General features: G+C 44.4%; 1 protein-coding gene across 7 annotated transcripts in view; it reads right to left on the bottom strand.

The window, feature by feature from the left end:
- Foxn3 (forkhead box N3) overlaps window positions 1-12824 on the bottom strand; it is a 254153-nt gene that overhangs the window by 15971 nt on the left and 225358 nt on the right. For 5 of the 7 annotated variants that reach the window (XM_013015886.1, XM_013015895.1, XM_013015876.1 and 2 more), the window contains one exon: window positions 7409-7474. The exons of 1 other annotated variant lie outside the window; for it this stretch is intronic. In XM_013015886.1, coding sequence (XP_012871340.1) covers window positions 7409-7474 — 66 coding nt within the window. The remainder of the gene's footprint in view (window positions 1-7408; window positions 7475-12824) is intronic. One more of the 7 variants, XM_013015919.1, reaches the window with a different exon arrangement.

The following is a 12824-nucleotide window of genomic DNA, read 5'->3' as shown; positions in this document are numbered from 1 at the left end:
GTTCTACCACTTGAGTCACAGCACTAATTCTGGATTTTTCTGAGTAGTTTATTGGAAATAAAAGTGTCGTAGATTTTGCTGCCCTGGCTGGCTTCAAACTGCAATCCTCAGATCTCAGCTTCCTGAGTAGTCAGGATTACAGTCTGAGCCACTGGCCCCTGGCTTCAGGAGATTCTTATTTCCAATAACCTTCAAAAAAAGCTGGAAGTGGATCGATGGCTCAAGTGGCAGTGTGTTAGCCTTGAGTAAAAGAAACAGTGTGTCCAGGACTAGCACAAACACACAAAAATACCTAAAACCAGTCCGCAGACTGAGTTTTTAAAGCCAGTATTATTCATGTACATTTTTCCAAAACAAATTACCTAAATATATGTTTTATTCATCTAATTTTTAGAGCTCTAAAAAGAATGTGCATTCATAAATATTCCAAAGCTTTAATTGGGTTATATATCTATCCTATATATATATATATATATATATATATATATATAGGACGGTTTTAAGAGTGTCAATTCCTTGAGCCTTCTGTACCTCTTGCTAAAACAATTTGGCTGTTTTGGTTTTTTTTAAAAACCAGGTTTGTGTGAGGCCCTTCTAACTAGATCTTACAAAAGCACGGATGGTTGATAACTGAAACTCTTGTTTAAGTCTACTCACTATGCAACATTCTAGAATTTCCCAACTGTACAGTAAAGAGAATGCCAGATTGAGCCAATATTTTAAAAGACTAGTGTGGCAGGTAAGGAGTTACAGTTTACTGTGTGGCAAAACTAGAGGTGTAAAACTTCTAGGAAAAATACAGGAGGAAAATGCAGAAGAGAATTCATGTTTGCAGATGACTGTTTTCAGTCTTCGGAGATGGGTATTTGGTTTCTGTGTTCGGGGAACTGTGGCAGAAGGCATCAACCATTGTGTTGTATGATACTCTCCTAGACATGGTCAGCTCACTGTGAGCTGGGATCTCAGGAAGAACAGCAAAGAATCTGATACAGCATGCTGTGCAGATCAACAACTGGTTAAAAAATCAAAGTCACAGATCCAATCTTCGTCAGCAAAAAAGATCCTTATCCCCATTAATTTTATTGAGAACTTCTACTAAATATCTTCCAGTGTAGGTGGTGAGGACATAGGGTAAGTACAAATAAGCAGTGGTAGACAGGGAGACTACAGGCATCAGATGGAGATACCTAACTCAAGCTAATAGGTATAATAGGTATTCAAGCTAATACTCCTGTAGGAAGTGTTGTCTCTGTTGGAATTCAAAGGCAGAAAGCAGTACATACAAATACTCAGAAGTGATCTGGTTTTGTGTGTGTGTGTGTGTGTGTGTGTGTGCGCGTGCGCCTGTCTGCCGGTTCTGTCTTTTTTTGACCTGTGCCGGACCAACCTAGTCCTGCATCGTCCCTCCTCCAAACCCCCCCTCCCCCGTGTCAGTTAACTACCAGTTGGATTCCTGGAGCAAGGATCTCAACCCCTCAAATATGGTGGGAACAAAACTGATGATTGAACTGAGTTAACAGAGGCATTTCTAGTTAGCAGATACCTGATGCTTATCACTAACACTGTGCCCTCTTGATTTTAGGGGGAATGAAAACCCCTCTGAAACAGCCTGAGACAGAAGCCAGACCAAGATGGAAGAACTCAGCCATCTTCCTGGTGACAGAGAAGCTGGGAAGAGTAACGGCCATGTTTATGATACTTCTGCTCCCCTGTGAAATCATGTCAGAGACAACATCCCTGAAAAGCGGACATCCCAACATCTAAAACTAGACATAGACGAGGGAGCCAGCCCTACAACAGGAATAGAATAAGTAGAAGACACGGAACACATGAGCCGAACTTGGCACGGCCATAAGTCATTTGCCTATGAGAAGAAAAGCAGCTCGAAGACAGAGCCCCATGAATGTGGTCAAAGGGGCAACTCAACGGGAAAGGAAACACAAAGGAGACCAACCCGCACCAAGCATCTACTGGGGAGACCAGAGGCTGGGGGTGCTCCTGTGTCACACAGCCCTTCCTGGAGATGGTCTGAGGTGTCCCAGACAGCATGGGAACTCTGGGATAGTTACCTTAGCCTTCCCCTGCCTGTTTCTTTACCAATGGAAGCAGGCAGAGAAACATCCCTCACAGGACTGTTCTGAGGGTTAAATATGGCAGGCAACAGAAATTGCTTAGCTCAGTGGCTTGACCATGATTGTTCCCCCTCTCCCTCCTCATCACTAGCATCACCATCATCATCCTACATCACCCCAAGCTAATGATCTCTAAGGAGATATTATTATGAATTATGCGTTTTGTTAGACCTAACTTTTGAGTTCCCCCATTAAAACATCTCCCTGATTCATGAATTCTACTCACTTCAAAGGGGAACTCGCAGACACTACAGCATTACCCGCTTTCCGAGCTATTTCCCGAACCCACAAGACTTCTGGCATGTAAGCTGCCTCATTCTCTGGATCCTGGAGCCTGTTCTCAAATGAGCTTCACTGAGCACCTTCTCTGCCAATCCTGGCATCTCTCAGTCCCTCTCATTGGCAGTGGACTCCATGTTGAGATGGCAGATGTGTTTGCGTCTGCTCACTGGCTGCCAGAAGCCAGCTATGACACTTCACTGTTCCCCCATCTCTTCTCCTTTCTGGAAAACAGCACAGCCAGTCTACAATGGTTCTGTCCAAGAAGGTCATACTACAAGCCACCGCTTGCTACTTTTTGACTATGGGATCCAGTAGCAATATGAATACATTCTTCTGTTGTTTGTTTAATTAGCACATCTACAACCTTCCCTCTCTCTCAATCTACTTCCCTCAAAGTGTAACTTTCCCAGGTAAAGAGCAATTCAACTCACCCAACATACTGGGATGTTAGCCTGGGTTCCAGCTAGGTCAAAGACCTAGGAAAGCCAATGTCTGAAATCAACTTCTAGCTGACTGTTGTTCTTGGTGGAAGAGGCTCAGGCTTCTAGGGCCTTCTTATCTTCCTTCCTTCCCTCCTCGCCCGTCCGTCCATCCATCATTTTGTGTCAATAATGGGGTGAGCCACAGCTTATTTCTGGCTCTTTGGTAGTTAACTGGAGATAACTTTCCTGGGCTGGTTTTGATCTTATCCTCCTGAATAAATAGGATTATAGGCATGAGCCACCAGTCCCCATACCACCCTTTCTTGTAGACTTGGTTAACGCATCTTTTAGAGGCAAGAAGACACAGATCTAGGGTCTGTGGATGCTGGGATAAAGTGTCATGAACATCAGCACCGAAGAACTCAATACTTGCTGGCCGACCATGCGCTCTGCAGCTAGAGAACCACTAAACTTTCTGACAGTGGCGAGAACACAACATTCACATAGTACTGAAACAGCTAAATCACTGCAGAAGCTGTGATCTGAGGTGACCATGCAATCTTGGGAATTGTAACTGAACAAACAAACAGGTAAGACACCAAACTTCACAGCACACTACGTCATCCTTCAGCCCTTCCTCAGTTTTCTTGGTGTGTATGCAACATCTTTGATTCCCGCTCCCTCTCCCCCCAACTTCTAAGATTAACCTGTGGGGAGCTCCAAGGGCCATCTCTGGAGGGCAGCCCTGGCCACCTCCCACAGGCCATACGCCGAGCTGCAGGTGATCCTATAATCCTTTCCTTCCCCAAAGGCGCTCTTTACCACCTGCCTGCTTGGAAGCAGGCTAGGGAGAGGGTTGGCACTGCAGGCCCTGAGTACTTTTCTTCAGTTGTGCTTGCCATGACTGACCTATACCTGGGTTCCAGGCACAACTTCCCCTTCCCTCCTCCCCCTTTCCACAGTCCAGTCAGCTGCTTTGTTTATTATCTAGAGTTCATCTCTGGAACATTCCCACCAGGGATTATATAAGCCCTTTGAAGATGAGTAATAGTGATCTGGCTCTCCTGACTTAATCATAATTCCTCCACAGGGGTTAAAGATGACTCACAAGGCTTGTCGAGGAGGAGGAGGTGCGGTGCAGGTGTGGGAGGGGCTTCCGGAAGCTGCCATGAATCTCCCCACAGCCTCTCTTGCTGCAGGGAGGGTGGGAGAGGTTTTGACTTTCAAAGGTTTTGACTTTCAAAGTTAGAAAAACAGCAAGCTAGCCATGTCCGGGATGATTACCCTAAAGTAGCATCCTGAGCACGTGAGGCATTGGATCTCCTTACAGAATACAACTCGTGCTACACACTGGCAAAGTCTGAGAAAGCGAATGTTACCTGCACCCCGGGAGCCGGGGGGCAGACAAACTGCTGGAACCGAGGTTTTGATCAGCCTCATCCGCTGGCTTGTTGGAAGTGAAACATCAGACTGAAATGAGAGGTTGGAGGGGTCCATTGGGATCCAGCCCAAGTAAGAAAGGGTAGGGCAGGGGGTGGGCTGGGGAGGGGTTTTCCAGGGCAGTTCACACCCCTTAGACAGAAAGAAGCTTACGTTTCTCTAGTGTCTTGAGCGGTTTCTTTTGTACAATCGACTCAGCCTCAGATCCTGGATGGTGGCCAGTCTTGCCAGCCTTGAGCTAGCACTGCAGATGCTGAGCACGAGAAGGAGGAGAAAGCTCTGAGGGGCTGCCATCTGGTGACCTAAAGTGGAGTAGCTTTAAAGGGCAATGACAAAGGAGAAACCGGGGCCAGCCTGGAACTGTTCGGAGTGAACAGTGAAGAGGGGATGATGTTGGTAGCTTCTGCTCAGACAGGGCCATCAAAGGGCCCAGAGGTGAAAACACAGGGCTATAAATAGCACCCCACGAGGAGGCTCAATAAACAGAGCCCAGCCACAGCATATGTCTCCGGAGAATGCAGAGAGGAAACACTCTTAGCTCTCACAAGTCACTCTGGACAAGGTCTGCATCCAAACACACTGGGGCATGTGCCTCAAACACGGGCCTATCTGTCCACACTGCCACCCTACACCACAACGACCGCCCTGCAACCTGCCCCAGCTACTCTTAGCCTGACGGTTGGCAGATCATATTTTTGAACCACACCTCCCATTTTTGGTGCTCCAGACCCTGCTGTCAGGGTAACTGCCTCTGCTCTCAAGACCAGAAGCACTGGGGAATGGAAATGGAAACCAAAGGTGGGGGTGTGGTAGGCAGGGAAGCAAGAAGTTAGGAGGATGGAACTAAAAGCAGCGGCTGACTGTTGGACATGGTTCCTCCTCTGGCTGGGCCTATTAGAAGGTTAAAGATCAGACGCCTGGCTTTATAAATGCAAAGAAAACACATTTGAGATATCTTCACTTCCTTTCCCAATCTGCTCATTGCCCATGCTTACACTTGACCTCCAAAGGATTGTACCAGGCTGGAGGTCAGACGGGCAGATGAATATGAATTCTTGTTCCTATCATCTCCAGCTTTCACCTTGGCTGCACCCGTCCTCAACTGACATTAGCAGCCATCCTGGTTCTTTCTTCCTGGGGCCCTTAGGGATCATCTACTTTCAATGTAAATTAGAACTATGGATGTCTTAGAAAGAGACTGATTTACCATTGGATGGAGAAGGGAAAGGTTTAACTACTTGTAAGAGTTCAACTGTAGTCAAGAGTCCAATGAGAGGCTGGGTGTTGGGCGGCTCATGCCTGTAATCCTAGCTACTCAGGAGGCTGAGATCTCAGGATCGTGGTTTGAAGCCAGTCTGGGCAGAAAAGTCTCCGTGAGACTCTGATCTCCAATTAATCACTCAAAAACCGGAAGTGGTACTATGGCTCAGAGTGGTAGAGTGCTAGCCTTGAAAAAAGAGCTCAGAGACAGTGCCCGGGCCCTGAGTTCAAACCTGATAACCACCACCAACAACAAAGAATCCAGTGAGAAAGGGTCTCTCGGATGTGCTGAGGTTCTGTGCATACCTGCTAATACGGGTGCTGCAACTTAGGCCTGGGTACTCAAGGCTGGTACTCTACCACCTGAGCAGTAGCGGTACTTCTGGCTTTCAACAGTGATCTTCAAGATCTCAGCTTTCTGAACAGCTGGGGATTATAGACCGGTGTCCAGCTTGGAGGTAGGTTTGGAATGTATGTTTTCCCCCTGAAACCTAAGATGAGTATTTCAGAGCCACATTCCAGCTTACCTGCCAATTATCAAAGGATGTCTGTTACACATCTGCTTAGCACTGGTGTTTGCTGGGCAGCCTAATACTCTAAATGCTGTGAATCTGAGGTTAGCATAGGGAGAATGAGAATTGTACAGTTAGAGGCATGTAAGAGCAGCCAGGCAGCTCCCTGAGAATGCTTGGCTGTATTACTTGGCTCTTTGAAAAGAGGAACAAAGAAGTGAAAAATGGAGTCAAGTTTCCTAATGCTGTCAGGACAGGCTGGGACAAGTGCAGGGCTATGGAGGCCGCTCTGATTTCTGGACTCATTCACGGGGACACCTGTTGTGGTCTGAGGACAGGTATTTGTTTTTCTGTGGGAAATATTATTATCTCCACGAGTGGGTGTGGGAGGATTCTTGCTGCCAAGAAGGCCATAAGGCCTTCAGGCAGCCAGCGTCCATAGAAATGAGACAGGTGGGAAAGTCCCCTAGCAGGGTCACGGTGTTGTCTGCCGAAGTGTTTCATCCGTAAGAAGCTGTGATGGAACAGTGTCCCAATGAGACACTGAGCAGACCCCGGTATATCAGCTGTTCATCTACTCAATGGGATTCTGGCTTACTGTGGGATAGGAACAAGGCATCAGCCACCAGTTGAGAGGTCCAAAGGGCAGATGCCTTGGCTGAAGGTTGCTTTTTTTTTATCCCTTGGGAAGGAGACCTTCCTAAAAGCTGCCCGGATGTGAAGAACCATGAGGTGGTGGACAAAAGTAAAGTCCAAAGGAGGAAAGAGTTGTGTCATACTTGATGTTGGCTCAATGGCCAATAGAAGATGAAGACAGAAACCCTGCTTAGCTAAACCAGCCCTGCCTTTATCTCTGATCAGCCTAGAAGGCTACAGAGAGATGGTACAAGGAGCTATCAGGGCTCCATTTTAAGGCTAGCCTAGGGTAAGCCAGACTTTCCAAAATGGGAGCCCAGAAAGCAAAGAACGTTCTAAAAATGCCTACTGTTTAGCTCCAACATGGTTCAGCAGGCCCCATGGAACCTCCCTTACAAACTCATAGCAAGGATTCCTACAGAAGAAAGGAAGCTTGTTTCCACTGGGAATCCTTATGAAGTCTGATTCTCTTCCTCTAGTCATAAACCCTGACCTCTTACTAGCCATCTACTCAGCAGCACACTGATGCACTCATTCATACATATGCATGGCTCCATGTTTCCATGCATATGCATGCAATCATGCACTTATATAATTTTTTTTTCGAGTGATGCTTACATGGGGAGGTTTAATTTGGCATTAGTTCTTCCTGTGGCCTGGGATGTAAGTGAGAAGGTTAAGTTCACAAACTATGGTGCTGTAGGCTAGAGAAATATCTACTCACAACCTGCTTGTATCTCAGGGGGAGTATTCAAAAGCATCATGGCACTGGCAGCATCAATGTCAGGATCTGGAAAAATCAACCAATAAATAACATTATTTACAACAGGGCTGGTGTGTGTGTGTGTGTGTGTGTGTGTGTGCGTGCGTGCGTGCGTGTGTGTGTGTGTGTGTGTGATTCCCCCTGCAAATTAAGTTAATGAATGTTGATAGAAAAAAACAAGAAGGAAATCCAGGCTCTAGATGAGCTATCCCAAAGATGATTAAAAACAAAACAAAACAAGAAACAATTTAGATTTGAGAGAAGGAAAAGGTATTCTAAAGTGAAAAAAAATTGGAGATAAGAAACTCATAGGCTTTTCTGTCCAGGCTGGCTTTGAACCTCTACCCTTAGATATCAGCCTCCTGAGTATAAGATTACAGGGGTGAGTCACCAGTGCAGGCTTAGAGTGAGATTTAAGAAGCAGGTTTTAATCAGTTGAGCACAGTCATGATGTTAATGTTGTAATTTGTGTTGTATGTTTCTGGTAAGCTGCCCATCTCTGGAGCTCCTCAGCTTTGACCTTGGAATGGAGGAGTAGGAGAGAGGGCTGGCAGTCATGGGCCGCAGCAATCTTTAACAAACTGGGGGAAGGCTGACAGCATCAAGAGGAAAAAGCATTAGATATACCTGCATCCGGAAACAAGACTTTAGTTAGCTCCTCTGGTCACCAAAATGTGAACCGCATTTTACAAGGTGATGTGTGTTTACAGTGAGGGTAGAGGTGGTAAAGGCATAGGAAAAAAACCCCACTAAAAATACAAAGGAAAAAAATTAAAGTTCTGAGAAGGAGGGCACAGCAGTTGCTTCTACATCTAGTACTGATTTTTAATCTTAAGTCAAAAAAGAAAAAAAAAATCCCCCCCCCACTCATCACTTTATTGCTATAATTCTTAATGAGTTTCTAAACCCTTACCGATCTACCAGTTGACAGATGGCAGGTTATATAGAGACAGAAAAAAAATATTATCCTTTTATAACTAAATTCATTTTCCTCTGAGAAACAGCAGCGCTGCTGCTATGGAAATGAAGGTCACCATGGCAACAGTAAACAACCCCCAAGAATGGTCACTGAATAGGCTGAAAAGAACATCTGTCCCAGCCCAGCGGCCCAGCTGCCCTGGGGCGAAATTCACTAATAGTGTCGTGATGCCCCGTGACAGAAGCTGCCGCCTGTGCCCTGTCCAAATAAATGAAGTGTGCAAGTGAAATCGACATCAAAATGCCTGCCCTTGCAGCTTACAGTCTCCCTGTCCGCTAAGCCCAGCGACTAATGATGGGGAGTGTGTGTGTGAGTGTGTGTGTGTGTGTGTAGGGGGGGGGATTCATGCTTGTCAGTTTTTGTACAAATTACATACCAAAAAATTCAGTTTACTACTAATGGCTCCATGGCACTTTATTTTGGGTATTATGAGAGAAAATGACTCCCCCCCTCACCCCTTTTACTGTTTTTTAAAAAACTGCATTTTTCATACTTTATCTGTGTAGTTTAATTCCAAGGGAGTAATGTGATAATATAATATAAAGCCATGTGAGCCATTAATGATATGGATGATGCTGGTTTCAGAAGACAATGCCTCCAAAAAAAAAAAAAAAAAAAAAAAAGGAACCCGGCAGGCCCCCCCCCCCCCCCGCTTCCCTCCGTATTCTGTCTGCTGGAGAAGCCTGTTACTTACACTTCCTGATGGAGTACAAGCTTATTTTAATACGTGCATTGCATACGAGAAATGGGCAGATTCACTTATTTGGCGACTCCTAGGGTGAAATGTCTAAAAGTTGTGTGTGTGTGTGTGTGTGTGTGTGTGTGTGTGTCTCTCTCTCTCACATACACACACAATATGATAAATGAATAACTGAAAAGCCTAAAGCTCACGTCACTGGTCCTGAAGTTCCTCTAGGTTCTCACCCCTAGAGCTTGGCCTCCTTACAGGGCATTATTATTATTATTATTATCATTATTATTGCCATGAGGGACAAGCGCTGAAGCTTCTCCTCCCCCCTCTGTGTGGAATGACCTTTGCTCTTCTTCACACCATGCAAAGGTCCATTCCCATCTTTGAGAATACAAATACGACAGGTGTATACTGGCAAAAAAAAAAAAAAAAGTTCTGTGTTCTTTAAAACAAACAAAAACAGAAGTCAGGAAGATGTCCATGTGCCAGTAAAATCAAAGCAAACAGGAGACCCTCAGACATAAAAACAAAAACTCTACTAACATGCATACAAATTTCTTGGGGAGCACTTTAGTCTCAGCTGACCCCCTCACAAGGCCCATCCCCTCCCCCCGCCCCCAAGCCGATGCAGAACAAGTTTAATGAGCTATTCATGCTTCCTTACACCTGGATGTGCCACGTCTGCTGCCTCGACAGATACAAATGCAGACGCCATCCTGGAATGCCCAGTGCCTCTAGGCATTCTGGGTAGTGTAACAGGTAGGGCATTCACTGGAGTATGTAATAGGTTCTTCCAGCCTTACCTCTGCTCTGAGAAGACCAGGTCCTATAGTAGCTCTCAACAGAGAACGGAATGGAGGGCAGCTCATAGGATTCACTCCTCTGGCAACTCACTGGGTAAACCAAAGAACTGCAAGTGACGATACTAGCCCTTCCCTGAGGTATGGCATCCTACAAAAATAAATGCTGCCGAAGAACTTACATGTAATAAAGACGCACATTTTAAGGGTAGAGTTTGCTGAAGTCTGACAAATCTTACAATCCTGTTACATGACTCAAAATCAAGATGAACAAAATAACAAGAGCACACTTCCATCACTCCCAAGTTTCCAGGTATCCCACTGACAAATAGTACCTCTCCAGGAAATGTATTTAATGTGCATGCAGCCCAAGATACCAGTTTTCTTTTATAGTTTAAGGACCTTTGTGTCCTAATAAAAAATATTGCAAAGATTTATTTGTTTTGCTAAATGGCATTTTGTTTTATTTGCTAGTATGTCAAATAGAATGTGATCTAGATCCACTGCCCACATTCACAGGAAAAGGAACATGGAAATAATCAACCAGACCTCCTCCTGTATCCAATAAGCTATGTAAGCGCAGACTAACTGGAATGGTACTGATCAATATCACAAGGACTTATGTTGGCTTCTAGGTTGAACAGGAGTAGCCCAAGAGAAAAGCCTTTGTCGCACACATCTCCAGGAAGGTCCTGGACTCTGCTAGAATGTCTGCTATGCTTTTACCCTTGCCACACACTGATACCCAGCATGTACTTCAGTTTTCAGAGCCCACAGTCTCCCATAAACCTCCAAAGAGAAGAGTTGCTACAATCCTTACGCTAATATTCAACGGTTTAAGTTTCCCCTCTCCCCTTCTGAACAATCAGAAAGTAATGCCTGTAGCATTAAGATATACATAATTGAGAAACACAAGCCTCTTCACAGACTCCCTTTCCATGTACATATGTCCAGAAATTATGTTTAAATATAAACATTTGCACATATTCATCCAAACACTGACACACAGCTACTCTCAGTTTAGGTTTATGGTACTCGGCTCTTTCTTTAGCGCTGTCTTTTGCCTTCTGGGGTTTCAGTTACCCACAGTCTAAAAAATAGAAGCAGACAATTCCAGACATAATTCATAATTTAACATACTGTTATAATTAATCTATTTTATCGTGTGTTTTTGCTATTCATCTCTTGCTGTGCCCAATTTAAAAATTAAATGTTATCATAGACAGGTACATGAAATACTACATGTTAGTAAAATTTATAAAATTCAGATATATAGGATCTTTGGTTTCAGGTATGGACTGGAGACCTTGGTCTCTCTCTCTCCCGCTGGTAAGGTAGGGTGATTCTTTTTTTTTTTTTTTGGGTCGGTCATGGGGCTTGAACTCTGGGCTTGGGAACAGAAGGTAGGGTGACTCTTGTGTATGCAAAACAGCTTTCTGCAACTTTAAAATCTTTTTGCTTGACAACACATCTTAGCACCTATTCATATTAGTATATGTTATTTAAAATTCTACAGTGAGTTTTTGTGGATAAAAACATACCTCATTTGTACTGGAGTGAGGCAGAGGGGTGTAGGAGAATAAAATAATATACTTATTTATTTTGGGGTCAGGGATTTTTTTTTTTACAGTACCAAACTTAGCATCCCACTAAGGGAACCCAAATCATCCATACACTGGGAACGTCACATGACATGCCACCATAGGTAGAATTGTGACCACCATCACCACAGTGTCTAAGATCAAATTCTCCTTTGCTCATGTGTCAACAACATGTCACCCATTCCCAGGGATCATTGCACTTTTCGTCTTTAATGCCACTGTCTTATCACATTGCCTCTTTTCTGAAGTGCAAGACTGAGAAACAGCCATACATCCCAAAGATGTTTTCAAACCCTATCCTCTTGCATGCACATCAATAACAACATTATGTTTCAGTGGGAGAAATGGGTAACCAAGTTTTCAGAATCAAGGTGCAGCTATTTGGTTCTTCCCTCCCCTGGCCCCCTCCCCCCACATCATGTGGTGTTCCTTTTGGAAATGGAAGTAGGGTACAGAGAGGATGGGGAAAAGCACTAGACTAGGCACGAGACCTTAGGGTTCAACTTCTGGATCTGACACTAATTAACCGAGACTTTGATATTGCTGAATCTCATTTCACTCATTTTAAAATGGTGGTTGTCACCAAACTTGAGAGGAGCTACTTTGGTTTAATCCTCATTGCAGTGGACTTGTTAAAAAAAAAAAAGTGAGCACCATCTTTGGCTCTACGTTGACCAACTCACCAAAACTGACTGTGTGGAAAGCCAGAACACTATTACTTGACTTTCAGAATTCCTTTCCATTTCTTTCTCCCTCCTTCCTTTCCCCCCTCCCTCTTCCTCTCCATCTCTACCTCTTCCTTCCTTTTTATACCTGAAGTGCTTTATAGTATGATAAAGGCCATTATGCAGCTGCATAAAGTCAAATTTTAAAAAATGTTTAAAAATACACGAAGACAATGCTGACAAACACTGAGACAGAAATGACTGGACTTACCCAATCAGAAGTACACACTAAGGCACTCAGATTCCCTCCCACTCCCTCTCCTACCAAGATGGTGAGCTGTGCTAGGAAGGCTCCTGCATGCCTGCCTTATTTACTGCTGTATACCTAGCATCTACAATAGCACTGGAACCTAATGAGTGTCAGATGAGCAGCTATTGGATAAATGCATGGCAACTTCTCCGATCTGCTGTTCAAGTGAATCTAGCTACCTGAAGTTCAGCATCCTGTTGAAGAAAATATGCTTGGTGATCCCTAGATAAGTGGAATTCTTTAGAAATTTCAGAAAAACAAGTGTCAGGCCCACGAGAAGTGACACTGGGCTTTATAAAAAAAATTCATCAGAAAACTTTTTTTTTTTTTT

This window comes from Dipodomys ordii, unplaced genomic scaffold (genome assembly GCF_000151885.1).
Source record: "Dipodomys ordii isolate 6190 unplaced genomic scaffold, Dord_2.0 Scaffold2, whole genome shotgun sequence".
Classification (NCBI taxonomy): domain Eukaryota; kingdom Metazoa; phylum Chordata; class Mammalia; order Rodentia; family Heteromyidae; genus Dipodomys; species Dipodomys ordii.
The sequence above is the reverse complement of the archived record's forward strand: the minus strand, read 5'-3'. Positions and strand labels throughout refer to the sequence as shown.